Source organism: Portunus trituberculatus, chromosome 38 (genome assembly GCF_017591435.1).
Source record: "Portunus trituberculatus isolate SZX2019 chromosome 38, ASM1759143v1, whole genome shotgun sequence".
Taxonomy (NCBI): Eukaryota; Metazoa; Arthropoda; class Malacostraca; order Decapoda; family Portunidae; genus Portunus; species Portunus trituberculatus.
Window position 1 is genome coordinate 27,274,972 of NC_059292.1, and position 26,571 is coordinate 27,301,542.

At 38.1% G+C, this 26,571-nt stretch overlaps 1 protein-coding gene across 1 annotated transcript in view; it reads right to left on the reverse strand.

The window, feature by feature from the left end:
- LOC123514731 (protein patched homolog 2-like) overlaps positions 1 to 26,571 on the reverse strand; it is a 36,643-nt gene that overhangs the window by 5,604 nt on the left and 4,468 nt on the right. The window contains exons 3-19 of the mRNA XM_045272814.1: positions 26,118 to 26,234; positions 25,636 to 25,721; positions 23,591 to 23,797; positions 22,733 to 22,904; positions 21,585 to 21,688; positions 21,102 to 21,222; positions 20,061 to 20,243; positions 15,216 to 15,329; positions 14,766 to 14,883; positions 13,951 to 14,081; positions 13,484 to 13,637; positions 12,914 to 13,072; positions 7,678 to 7,814; positions 6,550 to 6,652; positions 3,161 to 3,336; positions 2,499 to 2,624; positions 1,655 to 1,795 (exon numbers count right to left, since the gene is read on the reverse strand). Of these exons, the coding sequence (XP_045128749.1) occupies positions 1,655 to 1,795; positions 2,499 to 2,624; positions 3,161 to 3,336; positions 6,550 to 6,652; positions 7,678 to 7,814; positions 12,914 to 13,072; positions 13,484 to 13,637; positions 13,951 to 14,081; positions 14,766 to 14,883; positions 15,216 to 15,329; positions 20,061 to 20,243; positions 21,102 to 21,222; positions 21,585 to 21,688; positions 22,733 to 22,904; positions 23,591 to 23,797; positions 25,636 to 25,721; positions 26,118 to 26,234 (2,349 nt within the window). The remainder of the gene's footprint in view (positions 1 to 1,654; positions 1,796 to 2,498; positions 2,625 to 3,160; positions 3,337 to 6,549; positions 6,653 to 7,677; positions 7,815 to 12,913; positions 13,073 to 13,483; positions 13,638 to 13,950; positions 14,082 to 14,765; positions 14,884 to 15,215; positions 15,330 to 20,060; positions 20,244 to 21,101; positions 21,223 to 21,584; positions 21,689 to 22,732; positions 22,905 to 23,590; positions 23,798 to 25,635; positions 25,722 to 26,117; positions 26,235 to 26,571) is intronic.

Here is a 26,571-nt window from a genome sequence, read left to right on the forward strand (position 1 = left end):
CCTTATCCGCCCGTGTATGGAGTATGGCTCTCATGTCTGGGGATCCACACACAGCTTTACTAAACAAGGTGGAATCTAAAGCTTTTCGTCTTATCAACTCTTCTCCTCTAACTGACTGTCTTGATTCTTTAAGTCACCGCCGCAATGTTGCATCTTTATCTGTCTTCTACCGCTGTTTTCATGCTGTCTGCTCTTCTGAACTTGCTAACTGCATGCCTTCCCCTCCTGCGGCCTCGCTGCACAAGACTCTCTACTTCTTCTCATCCCTATTCTGTCCATCTTCCTAATGCAAGAGTTAACCAGTATCTTCACTCCTTCATTCCCTACACTGGTAAACTCTGGAACTCTCTACCTGTGTCTGTATTTCCACCTGCCTATGACTTAAACTCTTTCAAAAGAGGAGTGTCAAGACACCTCTTACGTTAACTGGACCCTCCTTTTAGATTTTTTTGTTTTTTCTTTCTCCTACTTTCCTCTTAACAGGGCCTGGCAACCAGCGGGATTTTTTTTTCCAACACTTTGTTTTCCCTTGGCCAGTGCCCTTGTAATGTAAAAAAAAAAAAAAAAAAAAAAAAAAAATCTGGGTGGAGGATGGGGAGATACCTGACTAAGAGGCAGCTCTCTCTCTCTCTCTCTCTCTCTCTCTCTCTCTCTCTCTCTCTCTCTCTCTCTCTCTCCACTACAGTAATAATGATAATGATGATGGGGAGTGATTTTTCATAATAGGTACATACAATAACAAACAAACCCACAAAAATTTTATGGAGAAAAAATGGTAAACTAATATATTGGTACCATAAAAAAATATAAAAAATAACAATTATTTCCAGCATGGCACATCAGTACTTATTTCAATATAAGAGCCATACACCTTTGTAACAATGATGAAAGCCAAGTATGCTATCATATCATGTACAACCTACATTCTGAGAGATCTCATACAGTATCCAAGAAAGAAAACACACCATCTTAGCAGAGAGCTGCCACGACACAATATGTGCATCATCAGACGTGACACGAGTGCCCCCAATGACAATACACGTTATTGTGTTAAAGGGGTTAAATGGGAAAATATTTAAAGCCCTTGAAAACCAAGTCTTTGCTGTTTCCTCATCATAAACTGAGCAAAACTTTCATTCAAGTAAGAATATTGTGATACTTTTGTGATAAACATGAAAGCAATCATCAATCAGAAACTTAGATATTGGAAATTTATATTTTTAAAATTTATAAAAAGTTTTAAGTGTAAAAATGTTACTTACATCACAGGAATTGAAGAATAAATTTGTACCTATACTGCCTCTCAAACCTCAAAAAATAAAAGTGCTCGCATTACTTTTCTATATGTGGACTTTACATTTTCTTCATTGTGGCTCATCACACTAGACACTGTTCAGACTAAATTTATTGGAATTGACAACTGGACAAAGAATCTCTAGAGTAAAGCAAAAAAATCTTGTGTTCTGTATGCATTGTCATTTTGTTCAGCAGTCCCCCCCACTATTACAAAAGCACTTTGCCCAGTAAAGATGTAGGATATTTATCTCATCTGCTAACGCTTTCATAGCCAATAGAAACATGCTCAGTGACTAACGCCTCTTGGATGCTGCTCAAAAGGATAAGCCTTAGGAGATAAACTAGTGGAAATACTGACCTTGAAGAATGACTCAAAGACATGAGACTCAGAACCTGCCAGGAGGATGAAAGTGAGGAAGGTGGAGAAGGCACCATTCAGCACTGGAGGGCCCATTTCCTTCACCGTCACCCTCACTCTCTCATCACGGCTTCCCTTAATCTGTCAAAAACCACATAGTTGAGATGGATACATAATGACTTCTTGCACAATGTAAAATGCAGTATATTACACAAACTTAAATTCTACCAATTCATTACTATTTAAAACAACTAAATAACACTGACACCCATATATAATTGTTTCATTAGTTATGCAAAACAAATACACAAGAAACACAGATGTACCATCAGTTTACTAAGGTGTCTAAGCTATTATTTTCTTAGAAGTTGAAAGATAAAAGAAAAGTCAAAAGTATTGAAGGAGAATAGCTATTGGTTAAGTATGGTGGAGTATGTACGAAAGGCTTTGCCATGCAATTTGAAATGAGTGGTCATGTGAACGATAGTGAAGAGTGCCTACAGCTGAAGAGGTCAGTATGTCTGGTGTGGCCACAGAGGACAGATCAGGTGTTGTGACAGATGGGAGAAAAGTCACATGAAAAAATTAACTTCTACACAAAAGTGAGTTCATAAAAAAAATCACTTTTATCTAAATTACTTGCAAGGATTATGAAAGGCTGCAGATGTGAAGCAACTTTTATGCATGTGATATGTGATTGAATGCCCAATGTGTGAATCTTTTATGGATGTCAGGCTATTCTATATAGAAAAACACTAAAAATATATGGTAAATCATAAGTCCAAGTGTTCTTGTATCTAACACCATAAACCTGAGAGTAATAAAGTTTGGCGCCACTCCACACCTGCAGGAAGTGAAGAGCGATGTGGACAGAATAGTCAACACACAAACCAATGCAGAGGACCAAGTTGATGCAGGACACTGTATCAATAGTGAGGCCCCACCAGGTCATCAAAGCCATGACATCAACCTGCAGAGAGACATGCATGTGTAGCCTCAAGCATACATTGTGATACTCAGAACTAAAGTTGCCAAAGTAGCTGCACTTTTCTATGCTCATTTTAACCAACTTGCCTACTTAAATATTTAAATAGTTATACATTTGCACATTTAGTTCTAGAAATGCTATTTCATCTTCACCAATAAATGATCTTTCAATGTCAATATAAAATAACTAACTACAGATTATCACATTATCCAAGGCTTCTATTTCAAAGAAAAAAGAATACATGATCCTTGAAATGGTTAGCAATCACACCATTTGCACATGGGCCTAAAACTCTACTATACAATGTCATAAGTCCCAATCTTCAAGTATTCCCTTTATAATAAACTACAAATATTTTCAGTCTTCACCAATACATTAACCATTCATCCTAAGCATAGAATAAACAGTAAATATTGCAAAACAATATTAAAAGTGCTTTATTGTTGTCTCCTTATATTATCTACTACTGTACTAGCAGAGGAAAAGCAAAATATGGTTTAAAATGTTTCAGTATTTACCAATGTGAGCACCACACACAGTAGAACATAGATGGAGCTGATGAAGCTTGCCAGGAGCAGCAGCGTCATCACAAATACAGCTGCCATAGCCAACGCCAGGTTGCGAATAAGCTCTTCTGCAATGATCTTGTCTGTTTCCCAGTTGCTATATTCTGCAGCAATTGAGGCAGCAAAGCCTGTTGGGTACAGACAAACATTTACTTATCTTTCTATTAGCTTGATAACAATGGAAATAAATATTAAATCTATGAGACTAGAAAAAGTCATTATCCAACTGAGCAAGGAAAAGAGTAGGAAAAAAAGGACAAACCTTTTTTTATGTAAAAGTTGGCCAGAGGCAATATAAAAAAAAAAAAAAAACTTGGCAGTCCCCTTGCAGGACCAAGTTAAAAAATATAAAATAAATAAAAAAAACTTTCCTCTTAAATGAAGTCAAACCATAGGAAGTTGAAAATACAGAAGCAGGCAGGGAGTTCCACAGTTTATCAGAAAAAAGGTATGAATGATTGAGGGTATGTACTGGTTAACCATTGCATATGAGTTGGACAGAGTAGGGGTGCGAGGAAGAAGAAAGCCTTATGCAGCAAGGCCACAGGAGGAGAGGAGGTATGCAGTTAGCAAGATCAGAAGAGCAGTTAGCATGAAAATTGCAGAATACAGCAAGAGATGCTACATTCTAGTGGTGAGAAAGAGGCTGAAGACAGTCAGTCAGAGGAGAGAAGTTGATAAGACGAAAAGCTTTCGATCCCACCTTATCCAATAAAACTGTCAGTGGGATCCCCCATACATGTGAAGAGTACTCCATACATGGGGTGGATAAGGCCCTTTACAAAGTTAGTAGTTGGGAAGGGGGCTGAGAAAAACTGAGAGATGCCTCAGAATGCCTAACTTCATAGAAGCTGTTTTAACACAAGAGATGTTTAGATTATAAGTAAAGGAAAGACCAAGGATATTCAGTGTAGAAGAGAGGGACAACTGAATATGATTGAAGAAGAGGGGATAATTGTCTGGAAGACTGGGTCAAGTTGATAGATGGAGGAATTGAATTTTTGAAGCACTGAACACTACCAAGTTTTCTCTAACCCAATTAGAAATTTTAGATCAGAAGTCAGGCATTCTGCAGCATCCCTGCAGTAATTTTTAACTACCTGAAGGGTTGGTCATCTCTTGAAAAGATGTGGAAAAGTGTAAGATGGTATCATTAGTGTAGGAATGGATAGGGCAAGAAGTTTGGTTCAGAAAATCATTAATGAATAATAGGAAGAGTGGGTGACAGGACAGAATGCTGAGGAACACCACTGTTAATAGATTTCAGAGAGGAACAGTGGCTTTCTAACACAAAAGCAATAGAACAATCAGGAAGGAAACTTGAGATAAATATGTAGAGAGAAGGATAGGAACCATAGGAGGATATTTCAAAATCAAAGCTTTGTGTGCCAGACTCTATCAAAAGCTTTTGATATGTTTAAGACAAAAGCAAACATTTCACCAAAATCTCTAAAAGAGGATGACCAAGACTCAGTAAGGAAATCCAAAAGATCACCAGTAGAGCAGCCTTGACAGAAGCCAAACTGGCAATCAGACTGAAGATTGTGAAGTGACGTTTAAGAAATCTTCCATTGAAGAGAGGACCAAAGCCATTGAGTTTTCAATGTTTGCTGGCTAGTTTAGTTCACGAGTAGGTCAGCATCATCTCACGGTTCACAGTAATCATCTCTAAATGCTGTATTACAATGTATCTATTGATTTACCATGCTTTTACTACTTCCTCTATTTTTCTGTTGTTATTTTCCCATGATATTTCTTTATAGTTACTTCAGTTTATACAACTAACATCATTATATAGAACAAAATATAGTCACCTGGTGTACTAATTATATAGAACAAAATATAGTCACCTGGTGTACTAAGCTCTTTTACTTTTAGGGACTTTAATACAGCATAAAACCTTAACACACATTTCACCTCATCTCTACAGAGGTGATGTGAGGAAAGTGTAGAGCAATTTTTGTTTAGTTTTCCTTATGAGAAAAAAAAATCTGCAGCCGAAACTGAAATAGCCCAAGAGTGCTGCATCACCATGTCCCTAAGCTGTGTCTTGCCAAAGCCTGAACATGGTGTGACTTTAGACTAAAAATAATTCTTCAGGATGGCTAAGTACTGTCCATTAGCTAGGTCTTTGTGACACTGAACACATGTAGAATAAGTTGGTTGGTAATACTCATTCTCTTTATCAGACTTTGATTTCTAATTTATGATAATGAACTCATTTATGGAGCTTCATATTTTCATGTTTTCATGTAATCTACTTCCTAGCCTAGAAGGAAAGAAAATATCATATTAACTGATTTATCCATTGAGTAAAAAAAGTAATTTTTGTCCCACGGATTGAGATGTATAAAAAAAAAAACACAATACATGGTTATAACCTCAATTTTACTATTAAGGCATTTATGCCGTAGATATGCATTTAAAAATACTTAAGCTATTTTTAATACATTGGTATGGGATAATAGAATATTGAAAAATATATGATATGCAGTTTGTCACCTTTTTGTGAAATATTACAATATCTGGTAAATCTGGCAACCACAATGCAAATTTAATTGGGTGTTCTCCTATTGAGGACTGATTCAAAGACTTTAGACAAGCAAGTGATTAAAATAGTAGTTTGGGGGGAATAAATGGTCACCCTTTCTAGGAACAGGTTCAATGTGCTCAATTAATGTAGGCAAACTTGCAGTAAGGAAAAAAGGTAGAAGACAGAGTTGAAAGAGTTTGGCTAGGCAAGGTTCAAGCACGAAGGAACAGTTTTTGAGAATAATGGGAAGGACCCCATCAGGTCCGTCAGCCTACCTTCCATGGGTTCAGACCAACTAGGGCATAGAAAACATCATTACAAAGAATTTCCACTAAGGACATGAAATAGTCAGAGGGAGGGACAAGCTCAGAATCATCCAAGGTAGAGTTTTTAACAAAGGTTTGAGAGAAGAGTTCAGCTTTAAGAGACAGATGTGATGGCAGTGGTGCCATCAGGATGAAATAAAGGAGGGAAACATGAAAAAGTAAAGTTGTTGATGTTTTTGATTGTTGAGTAAAAGTTATTAATGTAAGTCTCCATATGCCAAACACTCATTTCTGTAATGAGCTCAGCACACGTACAGGGATGAGTCTTTGAAAAGGAAAGAGTAATCATGCCAGAGAAAATCAGCATAGTACCTACGTACAGGGATGAGTCTTTGAAAAGGAAAGAGTAATCATGCCAGAGAAAATCAGCATAGTACCTCCTCAGGTTTCCCCAACTGGCAGAGGTGAAATGGCAGAGCGACCTCCACTTTGAGGGATCCTGAAGAGGGATTGGAGGAATAGGACAATGGAAAATTACCTACCAGAAAAATTAGCAGAGTCCACAAAGCTCTTCATTTGGTCCATGGCTGTAATGCGTTGACTGGAAGTGTTCAAGATAATGTGCTGATAACCAAACTTGCTGGCCTGAAATAAAAAAACAATCAAGACCTCGTGCTTTCATTATTGTTTAATCAGTGTAAAACTATGACTGTAATAACATCAAATTTTAAATACATGGAGCAAATAGTGATCTTTAATAACACAAAACATTATAAAAATAACTCACTATGATCATCTAACAATACCAAAGGAATTATCTTTTAATATGTATATCAGGATTATCTCTCCATGAAGAACAGATAGTTATGGCAAGACATCATCTCACTACATATACAAACAAGTAGGGGAAAGCATTTCCATTCCAGTTCCTTCACTCCACCTTTTAAAGTCACCTGTTTTGATATGCAAAGACCATAGTGGAAATATTTTTCCAACCTGATCACCATGTCATTAGTTTTATTTATCCTTCCAAACACAAAATATGTACAAAGTTCACACAACTTATTCATCTTATTTTTCAATGTACAATATTCAATTATTCTGTAATTCACTCTATGCTTCCCTTTGCTCCATTCAAAAAATCCTATGAATGCTTGCATCTTTTTTTTCCTATTTTGTATTATCATAAGCCATTTTCAAAATGGCCTGTGATGATGAGGATTGCTCATGACTGTCCACTACACCACACCAGTAGCAAAGGCATAAACACTGATCCCAAATATGTCAGTAATGCTCAATATCACACTCTTCTTGTATACAACTCCCCTTGAGCCATTCATTTCCACTTTATGAGCTACACTCCCCTTCCTAAATATTAACATTTAAGTTCCATAAAGCATAACCTTAAATTTCATCATATTCATACAATAGGTAAGGTAAACACTTAGTACTAAGAAAATATCATGTTCCTTTCACCTTAGCTAAAGTATTAATTCCTGTTCTACTCTGTGCATTATCTACATTCAACTTAACAGGATTGTTGAACATACACCAGTGAGGCACTTCCATATCAATGGTTCCCACCCTTGACAGTAATGTTTTGCTTCTCAGACACAAAGCATGTACAGGCAAATAAAAGCAAAGTATACAAAATGTACTGCCTCACTAACCAGCACAATAGCTTCTGGGAAGATGCTGTCATTCTCAAACTTGAAGTATTGCTGAAAGCGACCACCTTCTCCAGAGAAGAGGAAGCCTGTCAGCATCTCTTCAAAGAAGGAGGCATTCACAGCCATTCCTGTAATATCTGTCAAGGAGAGGTAGTATGTACATTTCACTGTGAATATACTGCAAGTGTTTCTGAGAAGGAATAAATCCAGTTATGAACTATCATATCACTACCTATTTTTTGTTCAATCCTATATAAGTTAGCCTAGACAAAAGACATCGTCCCTTCCTTAGTTTCTTACTATGCGATCTTGTGCTTCTAAAGTCATATTCTTCTCTAAGGATCAGTTTCTCATTATCAACTTCATCCACTCCATTAATCAATTTACAAACTTGTATCAGATCCCCTCTCACTCTTCTCTGCTCTAAGGTTGGTAGATCCATTGCCTTTAGTCTCTCCTCATATGCCATCCCTTTAAATTCTGGAACCATTCTTGTAGCCATTTTTTGTAGTCTCTAATTTTCTTACCATTTTGTAGCCAGTCTCTCCAATTTTCTTATGTGTTTCTTTTTGTGGGAGTCCACACAACTCCTGCATATTCCAATCTAGGTCTTATTTTAGTACTTATCAATTTCTTCATCATTTCTTTGTCCATATAGTGAAATGCTACTCCAATATTCCTTAGCAAATTATACGTCTCTCCAAAATTCTATCAATATGGCTATCCTGTTGATTATTTTCTTCCATAGTCACTCCCAAGTCCTTTTCCTTTTTTACTTTTTTCTAGTTCTACTCCATCTCCCATCTTATAGATTCCCACTGGTCGTCTTTCACTTTTTCCCATTTCCATGACATGGCTTTTGTCCACATTGAATTCCATCTCCCATTTTTTGCTCCATTTCCAGATCTTGTTTAAGTCTTCCTGTAGTATTTCACAATCCTCTGAGCAGTTTCGCATCGTCCGCAAACAGATTTATGTAGCTGTTCACTCCCTCTGGCATGTCATTTATACATACGAGAAAAAGTATTGGTGCCAATACTGACCCCTGTGGCACTCCGCTGTCTACTGTTCTCCACTTGGACTTCATATCTTTAACTATCGTCCTCTGTGTGTGTGTGTGCGTGTGTGCGTGCGTGTTGGGTTTTATCCTCTCTAATCTCCTATATGCAACTGTATACTTTTTATTCATTTCCACTTCATGTCTTTCTATCTAGCTTTTATTCTATTTAGTCAAAATGCACAACTCTATAATATATCACAGTACAGTAAATGGCTTGAACTAACTTGCTAGAGAATCAAAAAAGATAAGCAAGTGTAATAACATATAACATAACATAACATAACATAAATAATAGGATAACAAAGGGCCACCAGGGCCCATCTAGGTTATCCTGTATCAATCGCACAGCGACCTCGTCATCAGTACTTAAAGATACACTTACAAGTACACAATACATTATATACTAATTCTAAATATTTGGCCCATTAACAGGGCTAAGTCCTGCAGCGAATTCCTCTACAATCTGTGATCCCCATACATGGGGATCATGTCTTGTTTAACTATAGTAAATTTCTTATAAAACTATCATGCAGTGCTATACATAATTATAAATCTAATAAATTTAAGTGCTTATCTAATCTGTTTTTAAACATTGTCAAACTAGTGCTATTTACAACCGTCTCTGGCAATGCATTCCAGAAGTCTACCACCCTATGACTAAAGAAATATTTTCTTATATCTAACCTGCAGCCTTGCTTTCTAATCTTCCTGCCATGATTTCTAGTCCTACTTCCTCCTCTAAGGTAAAGAAAGATCTCACATCTATGTAGTTTGTATCTGAGAACATTTTAAATAACTCTATCATATCCCTCTTATACATCTCCTCTCAAATGAAAACATGTTTAATTCCTTTAATCTATCTCTATACTCCAGGCGCTTTAATGCTGGTATCATCCTAGTTGCTCTTCTCTGAACTGCTTCTAACATGTTGATATCCTGCCTATAGTGGGGTGACCAGGCCTGTATGCAATACTCTAAATGGGGCCTAACATAGGAATTATATAAGCTACGCACCACTTCCTTACTTTTATAACTAACATTTCTATTTATAAAACCCAGGATCCTATTTGCCCTATTTCTTGCTTCTAAACATTGCTTTGAAAATTTCATAGTCCTGTCTATCACTACTCCTAAATCCTTTCCTTCCTCTACTGCCTCTAGCCAACATCCCTCCATCTCATAGTTAAAGTTTGTGTTGTCTTTACCTAAATGCATAACCTGACACTTTTAGAATTAAACTCCATCTGCCACCTGTCTGCCCATGCTATCAGCCTGTCCAGGTCTCGTTGTATTCTGTAATTGTCCTTTTCACCCTGTACTGCACATGCTATCTTAGTATCATCTGCAAACTTTGATACTTTGCTACTAATTCCTATATCTAAATCGTTAATGTACACCAAGAAAAGAAGAGGTCCTAGCACTGATCCTTGGGGTACCCCACTAACCACTTCCTTCCACTCAGACATTGCCCCATTTAATACTACTCTCTGTTTCCTATCAGAAAGCCATTCACTAATCCAATCAACTAACCTACCCCCTATCCCATGTAGTCTCAATTTGTACACTAGCCTCCTATGCGGTACCTTATCAAACGCCTTGCTAAAATCTAGATATATAACATCTATGCTATTTCCATCATCTAACTCCTTGGTAATATATTCTAAGATATCGAGCAAATTTGTAAGACAGGACCTCCCTGATCTAAAGCCATGTTGGGTATCTCTAATTAATCTATTCTCATTTAAATGCTCCCAAATACTACCCTTAATGATTTTCTCTAGTATCTTACATACTATACTAGTTAAACTGATCGGTCTATAATTATTCGCATCATCCTTCCTACCTTTTTAAATATTGGAGTAACATTAGCTAACTTCCAGTCCTGAGGTATCTCAGCAAACCTAAGTGATCTTTCAAAGATTAACTTAAGTGCTTCAGAAATACTGTCTACACCCTCCCTAAGTACTCTGGCATGTAGCTCATCAGGACCACTAGCTTTCCTATCGTCTAGTTCAAGAATAAATTTCCTAATAATTCCCGGTTTTATATCAATATTTTCTAAAGCTCTTAAACTACTCGTCGCACTGTTTGTAACAGGATTTCCTATTCTTTCCTAGTAAATACTGAAGAAAATTGTTCATTCAATAATTCTACTATGTCTTCATTTTGATCCACTACTACACCATCTTTTCTGAGTGGTCCAATCCTATCCTTATTTCTTTTATCACTGACCTTGTAATAACTATATAATTTTTGGGATCTTTACTCCCAGCTCTAGCTAGTTTTATCTCTGCCTGCCTTTTACTTTTTTTATAACCTTACTCAAATCATCTCTGACCTGTCTGTACCTAATCAAATCTACATCTTCCCACTTTTCTGCAACTCTCTGTATGCCCTCTTCTTCTCTCTGATCTGGCTACCTATCTCATGAGTCCACCATAATGGCTTCCTGTTTCTCTGCCTTATATCTTTGTAAGGGATACACTGCATCACTATACCCTTTACTACAACCTTAAAAATATCCCACATCTCCTGTGCAGTTTTATTTCCAAAACTATCTTCCCAGTTTACCTCTCCTAATAACTGACGTAACCTACCATAATTGCCTTTCTGATAGTTTGGGACTCTAGTCTTATTCACTATATTATCCCTACTGGAATTAATGATAAATCTAATTATATGATGGTCACTGTTTGCTAAAGTCTCTCCTACCTCAACTTCCTTTAAACAATGCTCAATATTTGTTAGTACTATGTCTAAAACCTTCCTCCCCCTAGTAGGTTTATCTACCATCTGCACTAAATAGTTATCCTGAAAACTTTCCATAAACTTATTTTCACTAGCATCTCCTACCATCCTCTCCCAGTTTACTGACTTAAGATTAAAATCCCTAAGATAATTGTCTGACTAGTACACCCCTATTTATCTCATCTACCATAAGGTTGTCTACATCTGCTGACTGGTTAGGTGGTCTATAAAAAGCTCCTACTCTAATAACCTTACTTTTGTTTACTCTAACATCCAGCCATAAGGACTCTACTCTGTTATCTACCTTAATACCATTAACCTGACTGGAAATGAAGGATTTTTTTACATAAATAACTACTCCTCCACCTATCCTACCAATTCTCTGGTGTAAATACATAATGTATCCATCTACTTCATATTCTTTCCTATTTTCCTAAACTTTTCCTCATTTACCCATGCCTCTGTGACACATACAACATCTAAGTCCTCCTCAACTATATAACTAGATAACTCGTCCTTCTTGTTCCTAAGACTCCTGGCATTTACATAAAAACATTTAAGTCCTGCTACCTTCCTAGATGCTGTCTCCTTATTTGGAATCCTAATCTTATTCTCTCCTATTTGCACCTGGAAATCTTTCCTAATCTTTTCACTATCTCTGTTTATCCTATCTAATTTATGTCTAGCATCTTTCTTCTGGAATGCATTTGCTACCTCACCCCCTACACTCCATCCCAACTCCCCTCCAGACATCCACTCAGCACATCCACACCCTTCCTACTCAGATGCACACCATCCCTAGCATACAAATCCCTTCGCCCATAGAACCTATCCCATACATCCACAAAGCTGACACCCACATCCTTACACATCCCTTTTACCCGATCATTCACACCAATGGCTCTAGACAACCATTCCTGCTAACATACACACGAGGCAAGATTCCTGACACTACACACCTCCTACCACTCTCCCTTATCTTGCCTAACATTTCCCGAAATCTTGCCACTAACTCCTCCGACCCACCTGCTCTGACATCGTTCCCACCTACGTGCAAAACTACTACACCCTCCCTCTCCATCCCCCCAACCCTCTTCTGCACCTCCTCACTCACTGCCTTCACACCTGCACCAGGCATACACACGTTCGTCCTCCTATCCCTGTCTTTCCCACAGAAAGTGCTATCTAAATACCTAACCTGAGAGTCACCCACCACACACACCTGAGGTGTGCTACGCACAACCATCCTCCTCCTCTCCTCTACCCCCTTCTTTCTCCTTTCACTTACCACAACCACTTCATTCACTCCACTCTCACTTTCACTTTCCCCCTCCCCCTCCAACAAACCGAACCTATTTTCACACTCAACAGGTTTAATATTGGCCCCTGCTTTACATAAACAGACTAGATAAAGGTAAAGGAACTGACTTTCTCCAGTAGTGTCTAGGGTGTAGCTGACCAGACCGTCATACCACGAATCCACAGAAGAGATGTACTGGCTTTTCCTCATCTTGTCTTCAAGAAGACTGATGCTGGGGAGTTCTGCAGCATAATCAAGGTTACCAAGGTACACCAGGCCCTTCTCACCTGAAGCATCAAGAGGCTTGTAAGAGCTGAGAGCTGGCAATGTTAAGCCTTAAGCAAGTTTTCACTTCATTATTTGTTTATTTTTTTCATTTAAGATATGCTGCTTCCCAAAATTTCAGTCAATGATATTCAGGCTCATTTTGCTTGTTAGTTTATATCATCCCAACTTTAAATATATTACAATCTCTGTTGGGCCTAACTGCTGCAGGCACCTTCAGTTCAACAGCAAAATCTCAATTACATATATGACTTTGTGGGGTATAACATGGATATTATGCTCCATTTGTCTAATTTCTTTTGAGTGCAGTAATGCAAAATTTAAGGCAAGTCTATAACAATGATTCATTTAGATACATAAACCATTACTATTCTGTGGCTAGCAAGAAGAAATAAAAGGAACAGGAATGTCACCTGATTCTGGGTAGTAGTATTGGACCTTGGAGATGAACTGGTACAGGTAGGATGACTCGGGGATGAACCACACAGGATTGAACTCCTGCCTGAGGTTGGTCACTCCCCATATACAGGTTCCCAACACTGCTGCCGTCACAGCCAACACCAACACCTATAGGAAGGAAATGAGGTTGTGGCTAGGGACTGGGAGGCATCACTTCAAAGTGAATGAGCTCAGCAAGGAAGATAAAGATGCTCCTATCAAGACATTTGGAGACAAAATATATAAAATTATGGATAAATGATTGCTCAAATATCTCTGTACCTTGAACTTTCTATAATACAAGAATATAAAAGCAGGCAGGTTTCTTTAGTGGTTATTTTTAATATGTAATTTGATTCAAAATGCAGCATCTTTCAGAAACTGTCAATTTTATTTTTTATTTTCTTTTTTTTAGCATAAGTAAAGTTAGAATGATAGTCACCTTGACTGGTTTCATTAGGAGATATTTAGAGTAGATCTCTGAGAAGAACATTTGACATAGATCCTTTTGGGAGCAGGCATTTGGCGTCCAGTGCTTGTGTGTGTAGCACCAGAGTAGTCCATTGCGATGCTCTGTGATGCAAAGAGTGAGAAGTAGAAATATGCTTTACAGAAATTCATTAAAGTATGTAGCTATAGCTATTAGCTGTGCTGTTAACAACAATTCTAGTTTCTAAACTGATTTCAGCAAACCATATATTTTCATTACTGGATTGACATTGAACTGTCAAACTTTCTATAAGTATGCTACTCAAAGTCAGTTTTGTTAGAAAGTAAGTCTTGCAGTGGTGTAGTCACTGTAGTGGATAAGGTGGTGAGTGTGGGATCTGGCAGACGTCCAAGCGTAGGTTCGAATCCCACCACATACCACTTTGAAGCTATGCCTTATGTCGAGTGGTTTAAAGTTGCCTACATGTCACCATGGTACCCAGGTTCTAGGTGGTTACACCAAAGATGTGCTTGGGTGGTGATAAGGGCCCTAATAAGGGTACCACTAAAAATAAAATTTCCTGCACCACTAATGGGTGGTAGCTTAACAACACTTCCTACATATAATCCTCAAGTATGCCTACAGGTGCTATAGGCCATAAAAAACATGTTTTATGAATGCTTTTCAATAAGCCTCATCTTAGGTGGTGAAATTACATAGGATGATTGTACACCTACAGAACATCACTATTGAAACATAATACTCCCCACACCATCACATCTACACTCTACATATTACCTGTCTTAGTAGATTATGTTGTTACTCACTTTCCATCCTAGTTTGATCAAGGGTGAACCATGCCACAAAGAAGGTGGCTTGGAACACGTACAGTGCTATGATGCCAACAGCACAGTAGATGCAGAATGACTGGAGGGCTGGTAGCACCTGTCCAATCAAATATTATGATGAGGTGAACAAATGAATTAACCAGCCTGGCTACACAGTGACAGCAACACAAACAGATAGCTTTTCTGCATTCATATTGTTAACAAGAAAAACTTCCAGGCAATATTGAGGACATACTTAATCTGAAGACATTTTGATTTGGAAGAGTTTGCTATTATTGAGGTATATATATGTGATGTCTTCACTTGATAGATAATTATGCAAAATAAGTGAAAAAAAAATTGATAAGTGGAACTTCAACAGAGTGCAACCAGATACATAAGAGGCACAGGTAACAAATGGTTTAGAAAGGCTGTATCATCATAACTTACAGTGCTGGCACCGATAGCAAAAGCCACAAAGTCAGTGAGAGAGGTAATGGTGATGGCGACACCAGCATGACGCAGTGCCAGGCCGACTCTTTCTTTCATCTCCTTCCGTCGCTCCTGACAACCACAATACATGCCAATCAGTGATACAGCTGAAAACATAACCTTGACCCCTTCAAGGATACTAAATAACTAACCCAACATAACCCTTCAATTGACTCATGTTGTAATCACTGTACCACTGCTTTTTTGCATGTCCAACTTAGAAACATTCTTTGTATCCCCACACCTTGTTTTCACAAAAATTGGACTCCCATTGACACATAGAACTGAAAACTGCATCTTGGCACACAATTCACCTTTACTTACAAATAGAAAGCCATTTGATTGTTTGATATTTTTCTAATATTTATTTAACTGGCAGTGAAGAACTATGGAGAGTTAAAAGCAGAGGTTTGGAGTGTTAAAAGCAAAAAGTTGGGAGTGTTAAAAGCACAACTCCCAAAGTATTATTAAAATCATATTTGGTGCTAGTCAGACTGCATCTAGAATATGCAGTACAGTTTTGGTCCCCACATTACAGGGTATAAATGGGTCTATTAGAACCAGTGCAAAGGAGAATGTCTAAAAAGATAAGGTGATGAGGGATATTCCATATGTAGCGAGAAGTAAATTACTAAATTTGCATTTCATAGAGACATAGGTTAAGAGGTGACCTGATAAAGTATTTAAGTTGTATAGGGGTTATAACAAAGGAGACGTGAGCAGAATTCTTAGGATTAGTAGCCAGGATATAACCAGAAATAATGGGTTCAAGCTTGAGAAATTAATTTAGGAAAGAACCGGTTCTCTAACAGTGGTTGATGAGTGGAACAAACTCAGTAATCATGTTGTTAGGGATGAGTGAACATGGGGCTTTAAAAGAAGATTAGACAAATTTATGGATGGAGATAGTAGGTGGAATTAAGTAGTTTTGCTCATACAGGGACTGCCAAGCATAGGCATGACAGCGTCTTGCAGTTTCCCTCATTTTCTTATGTTCTTATGCACTTCCAGTCAATGTTCCAGAATCATATTTGCACATATACTTTCTCAAAAATACAAAATACAAAACAATTCAGAATAACAATGGTGCTCAGGCATTCTGGTAATTATTCTAATGATAAAGAAACAAATACCTCCAAAAACACTATTCTGTGATGAAAAGTAAAGATAGTTTGTCAAAATCCATTCCCATTAATATTCCAAATTCTTCTAAAATAGCCTATCCTAGCAGGGGAAGGGTGGGATGGCTGTACCTCCTAGACCCCTGACTAAGACATTAACCTAATTCAGCATAACCCTAACCTAACCTAATAAAACCGTTCAAGAATTTACACCACAGGACTAGAAAATCTTTAATTTCTACCACACTACCGAGTGATGTTACAATTACAAACAAGCTACATGGGTGCCACACAATTTCTCTATGTTTACGGCAAGGTCACTGACCCTTCTATATGACATGTATTACGTGCTGGTATCTGATGTGGCTGCACGATAAAGATTTATCTAAAGGTTATTAGTTTATATTATTATCCAAGGATCAGGTATAGAGAACTTTTGGGGAAATACCTATGTCTAGGGATGTTCATCTAGTACGTACTTACATTTAAAAGTTACATTCATAAGTAAGAACTTCCATTGCATGTGTAATCAAATCAAAATGTCTTCTCAACCATTCTACCCCTTGTTTCACTAGTAAAAAGCTTTTTCATCTCTGCCACCCAAAAATCCTGCACTCCCATAGAAAGTCTTATATCTTTTTTAGAATTCAATAAGGTATGATGGTATAGTTCTTAAATAATATCTTCTTTTGCTTAAGCATTATCTTCTAGTTTTCTTGGTCAGTTTATTTTTTTCGCTCATGATGAAACCTGGCATACTTGGTCTTTATGCATTTTCTATTGTACAGTATCACAAGAATGAGCATAGTAGTGAAAACATGAAGAAGAGAGAAGTTTAATATATAAAAAGAATAAATAGAAATAAGAATACATTACATCCCCCACGAAAAAAAAAAAACCATCAGTACCATGTCATAGTACGTGACTTGTTCACTTGTTCACATTTTACCGCCAGCACCCATCGTGGTCTGTGGTCTGTGGATAGTCATCTATGATTACCCATCTATCTAAACAAACACTATGTATTAAACGTACGTATGTATATAATGAGTTCCGTTATTGTTCATTGAATATAGGAAGTAACAAAAATTATCTTAGCTTTCTTAATTCTCTTTAGTGACTCCGAATCATGTCTGTCCTGGGATATGATTTCCCCAATATGCATGATTTTTTTCTCCCCCAAAGAACGAAGTAGATTATCTTACATGCCCTGAGTAAATAAATCTGTTAGACATGGTGGTGCAAGAACATTATAGACCAAGTACCACGCGTTGGGACGTGCACATACGTATATATAGTCTATAATTATTATTTTGTCCACTCTGACACCGGGAGTAATCAGTCAGTCACGCAGTAGGGTCCCGCGTGCGGTGGCACGAGGCTGTACCGTGTGGCTAGTAATAATTATTTTGTTTGTTATCAACACACGAGATTTCGTCAATCACAACCTGTGTGATACTGGCCAAACAAGGCAAACATAAGCAATCCTAACCATGAACAAGCCTTCCCCGTTCTCCCGTAAACCTCCCTCTAAAGACACTGCTTAACCGAAAGTGGCGTAACTATGCTACACCGCTTTTACTAACACATCAATGGAAAAACAAAGTATCCGCCAGACCCTACTGAGGATACTTAACTGGAAGGAGTGGAGCGAGGAGACTTGCTGCTGCCTGCTGGCTTGAATACAGTCCATCGGTAGCCGCTGGCCACGTGCCAGTGAATTTGACTTTAGTATCCTATATTAAGACCAAACACATTTGAAAATATTCACTATGTTTCTAGGAAATAGATATAATCTTTGGAGCGAGGGAACAGATATGTTATTTGTGTTCGCTACAACAGCCGGTAAAAGAAACAGTTCAGTGGGAGTGATCCATTCCAAGGCGGTGAAAAGTGAAAACCGGAATGAACACTGGCTGCGAGTGGAGCTCGGTGCTTCGGTTGGCTTCGGTTCCTTGATACTTTACTATGGTACTTCTGAATTCTAGATATAATTTTCTGCCAGCTTCACAAACTCCCGTTTTTTATTAATATTCATCTTGGTGAACTCTGCCAGCTTCACAAACTCCAGTTTTTTTTATTAAAATATTTCATCTTGGTGAACTCGCATAGTTGTAATTGAAGGTAAATCATAATTTCCAATACACTGAGTACTATCAGTAGTACACACACACACACATCAGACTGGTAAAAACCCCTGTGTGTGTGTGTGTGTGTGTGTGTGTGTTGATAGTACTCAGTGTATTGAAAATTATGATTTACCTTCAATTACAACTGCGAGTTCACCAAGATGATACATATAAAGAATACCAATATACAAGTTTGAAAAAACGGGAGAGGCTGACCTTGGCAACATATTGCCAGAATAGCAGCCTCCCGCTCCCGAAGACCATCCTATATGTACTGCAGGGTCTTGAGAGACCCTGATGTACTGCGTGAGGAACACCCGGGTGTGGTTGAAAGACTGATTTCCCTGACAGACCAATTTAGTCAGTGGTTTGTGATTTGTGTGTATATATCATATCATGTATTGTGCATTTTGTATATATTTCACCAAAATATATGTAAGTAAAAGCATGAAAGTGAGTGTGATTTCAGTCTTTCGTGATTTAAGGGCAGAATCTGTTATTTCGAGTAAAATAATTCGATTTTTTCATATTTCGTGCATGGAGTGGTGTGGTATCACTGCACCCAGCGCGGTAGTTGCCAGGCGCATAACGCACCCCTTCTAGGGTTACTACGCATTTAAAGGGCCAGGAATTTAATGTGAATGTCTTCCCTATTCGTGTATATATGCAATACACTGTAATGCTACATAGCCATCCTGAGTGCCTGTGAGTTATCCCTCCCTCCTCCTTGCACTGACAAAGGACAATAGTTTTGTGATATGAATAGTAATTCAGTGTGAATGAAGCGTGTTCACGTGAAGATACGGTATACTAAACGTGTCTATATGTTACTTTTTTTTTTATTATTATTATTATTATTATCTAAACATAATGAAGAAAAAAAATCTATAAAAATACATAAAGAATCAAACATATGTAAATAAACAAAGATAAAAGTTTAAATATAAAGAAAAGTAAAAATAAGTAATTTAAAAAAACAAATATGAATTAAAATCACTAAATAAAAAGGTCTTAATATTCATGCCAGAGTGATGACAAAATAGAGAAAAAATTGATTGCGTGTAGTAGTACTTCCTTTCCTCTCCCTTGCAGAGACACATGATTGCAGTGTTCTGAGAGGTGGAGACACGCCGTATGAATGAAGGTGTACGTAATGATATGTATATGCACATTCCATAGTACCAGGAGTAACTGTCTCATCAAATGTTAAGATAAAAATTAAATGATTGAATAAATCAATAAAATTAAACAAAATAAGAAAAAATACACCTGCACGGTTATATAATGACAGTAAACCATACTGGTATGTTAGTGTTTAGTTATTCTCAGTACTTATAGCTATAAAGAAAACATGAAATATCTAAATTTGGAAAAGTAAATAACCAATTATGATGAAATACAAAAAAAAATCAAATAAATAAGCTTGAAAAATATATACCCCAATACTGACGCTAGAATAAGAAAATAACAATAGAATAAAAAAATGAAATGGAACAAATGAGCCCCCTCGCATGAATCTCTAAATTAGTGAACCAATGAACCGAAGCACTCACAGCGACGTTGAGGTTATTCCAGCACTGCACGATGACAAACATATCGTCCACGCCCAGGCCGAGCATCAGCAGGGGCAGAACGGAATGCACGGGACCGTAAGGAACATTGAAGGCTGAGCAGAGGCCGAAGGACACGCCCACAGCCATGCCTACGGACACCAGGCCCAGCAGAGACAACACGGGCTGACGAAGAAAGATATTATATATATATATATATATATATATATATATATATATATATATATATATATATATATATATATATATTATAATTTTTTTTTCCCATGTAGGAGAGGTCAGCCAATATATATATATATATATATATATATATATATATATATATATATATATATATATATATATATATATATATATATATATATATATATATATATATATATATATATATATATATATATATATATATATATATATACATATATATAACACAGTTAAAAAAAAAAGGCCCACTTGTTGCTGGTTCTCTAAAAGATAAGAAGGATTATCCAAAATTAGGAGCAAACGTCTTGACAGCCCTCTTAAAAGAAGTCAAGTCGTAGATGCATTGTTGTCAGTTTAAATTTGAGTGTATTCATGATTGTTGTTTTAGGTTTACGATTTTTAACTTTTTTTTTTCAATCAATGGTATCTAAATTAATAATGTTCCTTTTTGGCTTGGTTTGTTTTTTTTTTGCTATTGTATTGCATGGTGCCTTGGATGGATATCTTTCCTATCGTAGTTCATGCGATCGTTCTAAAGATACTAAGATGTGAAAATCAATTTACTGTAGATAAGTCTTGAAAATCTTAATAACTGTTTTCCTTTATTTTCATTCACTTGTTAATTTGTTCACATTGATATAATTAATACTTAATTCTTATTTTTCCTTTCACTTTACCTATTACGATTGTCCTGAAATTACTGAGCATTAGAATTAGAAGTGACCGAAAAATGACTCTCTCTCTCTCTCTCTCTCTCTCTCTCTCTCTCTCTCTCTCTCTCTCTCTCTCTCTCTCTCTCTCTCTCTCTCGACACCTTACCCGAGTCTCCACCAGGTTGAACTTCCCCAGCATCACTTGGACGTAGACAAAGAGTAGCAGCATGCCCACCGCCAAATAAAACACGTCTCCCACTATGGTGTCCCCGCTGATCTCCCCGTAACTGTCACGAGAAGGGCAGAGAAAATATTAGATCCGACCACACTTGTTTGCTAGAGATAGATAAGTGTGATATATGGAGCACTAGTCACCTGAGAAAGAAATATACGTGCTTTCTTTAGACCGAATTCTGAAACGCTTCCTTGCTCCAACATTACATTTTAACAGCCTTTACATTGTTGAAGTTTTTTTTTTTTTTTTAAGAGTGTTTTAAAGGTCCTAGCGATAGATTAACAAGATGTGTAGATTATTAACATGAGAAGCACTCTTGAGAACCCGGCTGATCATCTCTGTGGTCTTTTAAAATCGTCGTGGTGAGAGAGCAGCGTTTCAGAATACCGGCCTTGTGTGACGCGCTGGCCTTACCTCCGCGCTGACTGGAGATACACGTTCAAACCTTCGGGTCGTTCAGTGTCGTTGCCCACTACTCGGATGAATTGCGCCTCCCACTCATACAGCTCCAAGTCCACCTGCAGGGACGTGATGGCTCTGAATCACATGCACCCACTATACTATTATGGTCGAACGTGTGTGTGTGTGTGTGTGTGTGTGTGTGTGTGTGTGTGTGTGTGTGTGTGTTTCACTGTTTGATCTGCTGTAGTCTCTGACGAGACAGCCAGACGTTACCCTACGGAACGAGCTCAGAGCTCATTATTTCCGATCTTCGGATAGGCCTGAGACCAGGCACACACCACACACCGGGACAACAAGGTCACAACTCCTCGATTTACATCCCGTACCTACTCACTGCTAGGTGAACAGGGGCTACACGTGAAAGGAGACACACCCAAATATCTCCACCCGGCCGGGGAATCGAACCCTGGTCCTCTGGCTTGTGAAGCCAGCGCTCTAACCATTGAGCTACCGGGTGTGTGTGTGTGTGTGTGTGTGTAGACCGGCAGTCTCGAGAATTTATTTTGACTTTTGAACGTAGGTTTGACACCCCCTGGATATATAGTGGCTACTCCCTAAATCTGAAAAATGTATTGGTGACGAAGCATAACTTTGGCTTTGGTATAAAAGTAGTGAAATAAAAAAAAAAAATTATAATAGCTATAATAATAAAAATAGATAATAATAATAATAATAATAATAATAATAATAATAATGATAATAATAATAATAATAATAATAATAATAATAATAATAATAATAATAATAATAATAATAATAATAATAATAATAATAATAATAATAACCATAATGAAATACATGCCCTTGAAACTCTTCCCAAACCTTCCTCGGAAGTCTCCTGGACACAGAATGAACAATATTAACAATGTCAAGCCTGTCTTTCAAATCCACTGCAGGTTCCAAAAGAAGACGCGCATTCCGAGTTAGGAAAATATTCATGAAACTCATAAAACCTCCTTCTTTAGCACACCCTGAACTCTGCATATTATATTTCTGCCTTTCCATTCAGCAGATTTCTGCACACAAGCCCGAAAGAATGTGAAATACCCTTCCTAGAGCCTTATGAACTCTGAATGACCATTGCTTGCAAAATTACGTACATCTTCAGAGAGACCCTCGCCGGTGCCCACGTCTCCCATGTCCACCTCAGTGCGGTTCACCTCCATCAGTATCGTGGTGAGGGCGCTGCGAGCCTCCACCACCAGACCCTTATCGTTCATCTGCACGCCGCCCAGGAGGCCGATAAAGTCCATCGGGAAGCCCAAAGTGGCACTGCGGAGTACAATTGACCAGTTTGAGAGTTATGAGTTGTCTTCCATATTCTGATGACATACAACCTATGAACCACCATACTGGATTCTCAATAACATCACGAACTGAGAAATTACTATACAACTCCCGTGAACTTATAAGACAGAGTAATAAGTGGGCACAACAGAGTGCATGCCATGACTCTTACTGAAAAACGTATGTATGCTTTATTTTTCTTATGTAGGTGAAAGCTGGCCAAAGGTAAGAAAAACGATTAATAAAAGACCCACTGAGATGCCAGTCCCTCGAACAGGGCAGAGAAAGTTAGCCAACAGAATGGAATACATGTCTTGAAACTTCCCTCTTGAATGAGTGCAGGTCATAGGTCGATGGAAATACAGAAGCAGGCAGGGAGTTCCAGAGTTTACCAGAGAAAAGAATGAATGACATAGAACTGTTTAACTCTTGGGTGAGAAAGTTGGACAGAATAGGGTAACAGAAAGAAGAGTGTCTTGTGCAGTGAACTATCTATGTCTATCTGTGCCACCAAACTAGATATATCTGTCTATCTAGTTTGTATGTATGTATCACCATACCACCTCTCTATCTAGTTTATCTACTTGTGCCAATCTTTTTGCCTATCTAGTTTGTATGTATCTATCACCAAACTATGTCTTTATCTAGCGTATCTTGTTCTCTCTACCGACCTGGTGTTGGCGGCGTTCACGTCCCTGACCACGTCCTCGTCGGTCAGGTCCAGGATGATGGTCTCGTTGTCCTGCCATACGTCCAGGAGGTTCAGCTCGTAGCAGCCCATCTCGGGCGCCGCCTGCACCTCGGGAAGCGAGTCCATGTCCCCTTCGAAGTCCTGCCCCACTGCCTCCTGGAACTCATATGTGGCTAACACTGGAACTCTGCATGAAGACACGATAAGGACGTCATTTTTTTTTTTTTTTTTTTATGTAAGAGAGGAAGATTGGCCAAGGGCAACAAAAAAACTCAGTCGCCAGTCTCCTTACAGAGCCGAAGGAATTATATAAAGGATAAGAAAAAATGTCTTGAAACCTCCCTCTTGAATGAAGTGAAGTCATAGGAAGTTGGAAATACAGACACAGGCAGGGAGTTCCAGAGTTTACCAGAGAAAGGAATGAAAGATTGAGTACTAGTTAAATCTTGCGTTAGAGAATTGGACAGAATAGGTGGTGAGAGGAAGAAGCCAGGCCGCAGGAGGAGGGCAGGCATGCAGGTAGCAAGATCAAAAGAGCAGTTAGTATGTAAATAGCAGTAAAAGATAACAAGAGATGCAACATTCCGGCGGTGACAAAGAGGATGAAGACAGTCACTCAAAGGAGGGGAGCTGATGAGACGAAAAGCTCTTGATTCCACCCTATCAAATAAAGCAGTGTGAGTGGAACCTTTCCCCCCTCCCAAACACGCGAAAAGTACTCCATACATGGACGGATGAGGTTCTTGTACAGAGTTAGTAGTTGAGAAGTGGCAGACGCCTCAGAACGCCTAACTTCATGGAAGCAAGAGATGAGATTTGAAATTTCCAGTTTAGATTATGAGTAAATGATAAACTGAGGATATTCAGTGTAGAAAAGAGGGACAGTTTAGTGTCACTGAAGAAGAGGGGATAGTTGTCTGGAAGGTTGTGTCGAGTTGATAGATGGAAGAATTGAGTTTTTGAGGCCATGAACACTATTAATTTTTCTCTGCACCAATCGAAAATCTTAGAAAGATCAAAGTCGGGCGTTCTGTGGCATCCCTGCGTAACCTGTTCACTTCCTGAATACCAACCATGCGTGCTTTGGGGTCCGAGGGGTCTCCAAGCGCACGGGTTCGAATCCTGCCCACGGTCCGAGTGTAGGTTGAGCTTCTTCACTCGGGACAACGGTTTCCTAGCGGGTTGGCTTAGAGATAGGAGGTACTCCAAAAAGTACCCCCTTTAGCCCATAAATTCCCGTGAAAAGCCCACATGGTATAAAAAAAAAAAAAAAGATAAAGTAATATAAGATAAAAGCAACTACATCAACAATAATAACAACATCCACTTTTCTACTATTACTACTACTACTACTACTACTACTACTACTACTACTACTACTACTATTTATTATTACTACTACTATTACCATTACTACTACAGCAACAACTACTGCTACTACTAATACTAATACTACTATAAAAGAAAACTATACAGTTCTTTTACTTTATAGTGAGATTGGAATTTTAATATTTTGATGTTCGTTTGTTGTCATCGGCCAGAACCTCTCTTGCATGAAAAAAAAAAGTATAATTCAAACAGAACTTCTCGGTAAGTAAGTGTCACTGCATCATTAGCAGCTGAAGGTTTAAGAGGAAAAATGTATATGTAATTTACTCTCAACGGAATCAACTAATGTAAAAACACTTTCACTTTGCGTGCTAATTAACTGGCTACATAAAGTAACGTCTAATCTTATCGGACATTAATGCAACTTGTTAAAAATGATTCGGCTTCCCCCTTACGCGTTAATGTCTTGGCTCGTTTTCAGAAATGTTCCCTCACTACGACTATTTTCAGAGGCCATAGAGATGATCAGCCTGGTTATTACCAGTGTTTCTCGTGTTAGTAATGTAAAAATCTTGCTATTCTATCACTAAAATCATAGAAACATCCTTAAAACCTGTCACTTCAAATAGAAACTTTTGAAAGTGGTGGAGGTGCGGTGCAGAAGTGTTCCCCCCCTCCCTAGCCCAGCACACTCACTTGTAACAAAGGTCCTCCTGTGACAGACTCCTCCCGTACTTATCCGTCACGACGACCTCCCGCAACTCCTTCCTTATTCGGTACATCTGAGAGAAGGATAAAAAAAACCAAGCTGTATTATCAAAATGAACACTAACACAGACTCATGCACTTTACAGCAACTACTAATCCGTTTTAAAAGTTTACATATAAAAATTCATTTCCTCTTGAAAATCTATTCTCAAAGCAATGTAAACTCTTTCGTATCTTTTACAATTCATTTCCACTAGTTTCATATCTAGCTTCTTGTCCCTGACGTCTGTAGTACTGCGATTATATGTCGTATTAATAATCATCAACACGCTGACAAAACTAACAAATAATAATCTTGGTCTTGATCTCGGCTAGGGATTGCTCAATGCTCTTTTGTCATCGAACTATGCCTATCTCACTCGCTCCTCAACTAGCGTTCAGTGAGGAATGGGACTCGTGAAGCAGCTTACCTCCTGTATGTACTCCGCCTTCAGCACGTTGTCGGCCTCGTAAAGGATCAACTCAGCCCGCTGGTTATTAGGGAAGTTCTCACTCTGCCACTTGAGGGTCTTTACATAGTCTGAGTCCTGCAAGGTAAGGACCCCAGACGCAAATTGTCAAACTGATAAGGATTACAAAAAGCTATAAAAAGAACTATATATTTTTTTTTTTTACTTCGTTTCAAACAGCAACAAAATCTTATATCAATTGCTTTGTCTGTTTGATTAGTTCCTACGTAGTACATTAACTAATAGTAGTAATCCTAGTTATATTAATAGTAGTTACTACCCTCCTACGGATTCTATCCTTCTCTCTGTACCTTCATCTCCAGTTTCCTTTCCGATCGTTCTATTGCTGCTGTAGTAGACGGTCACTGTTCTTCCCCTAAAACTATCAACAGTGGTGTTCCACAGGGTTCTGTCC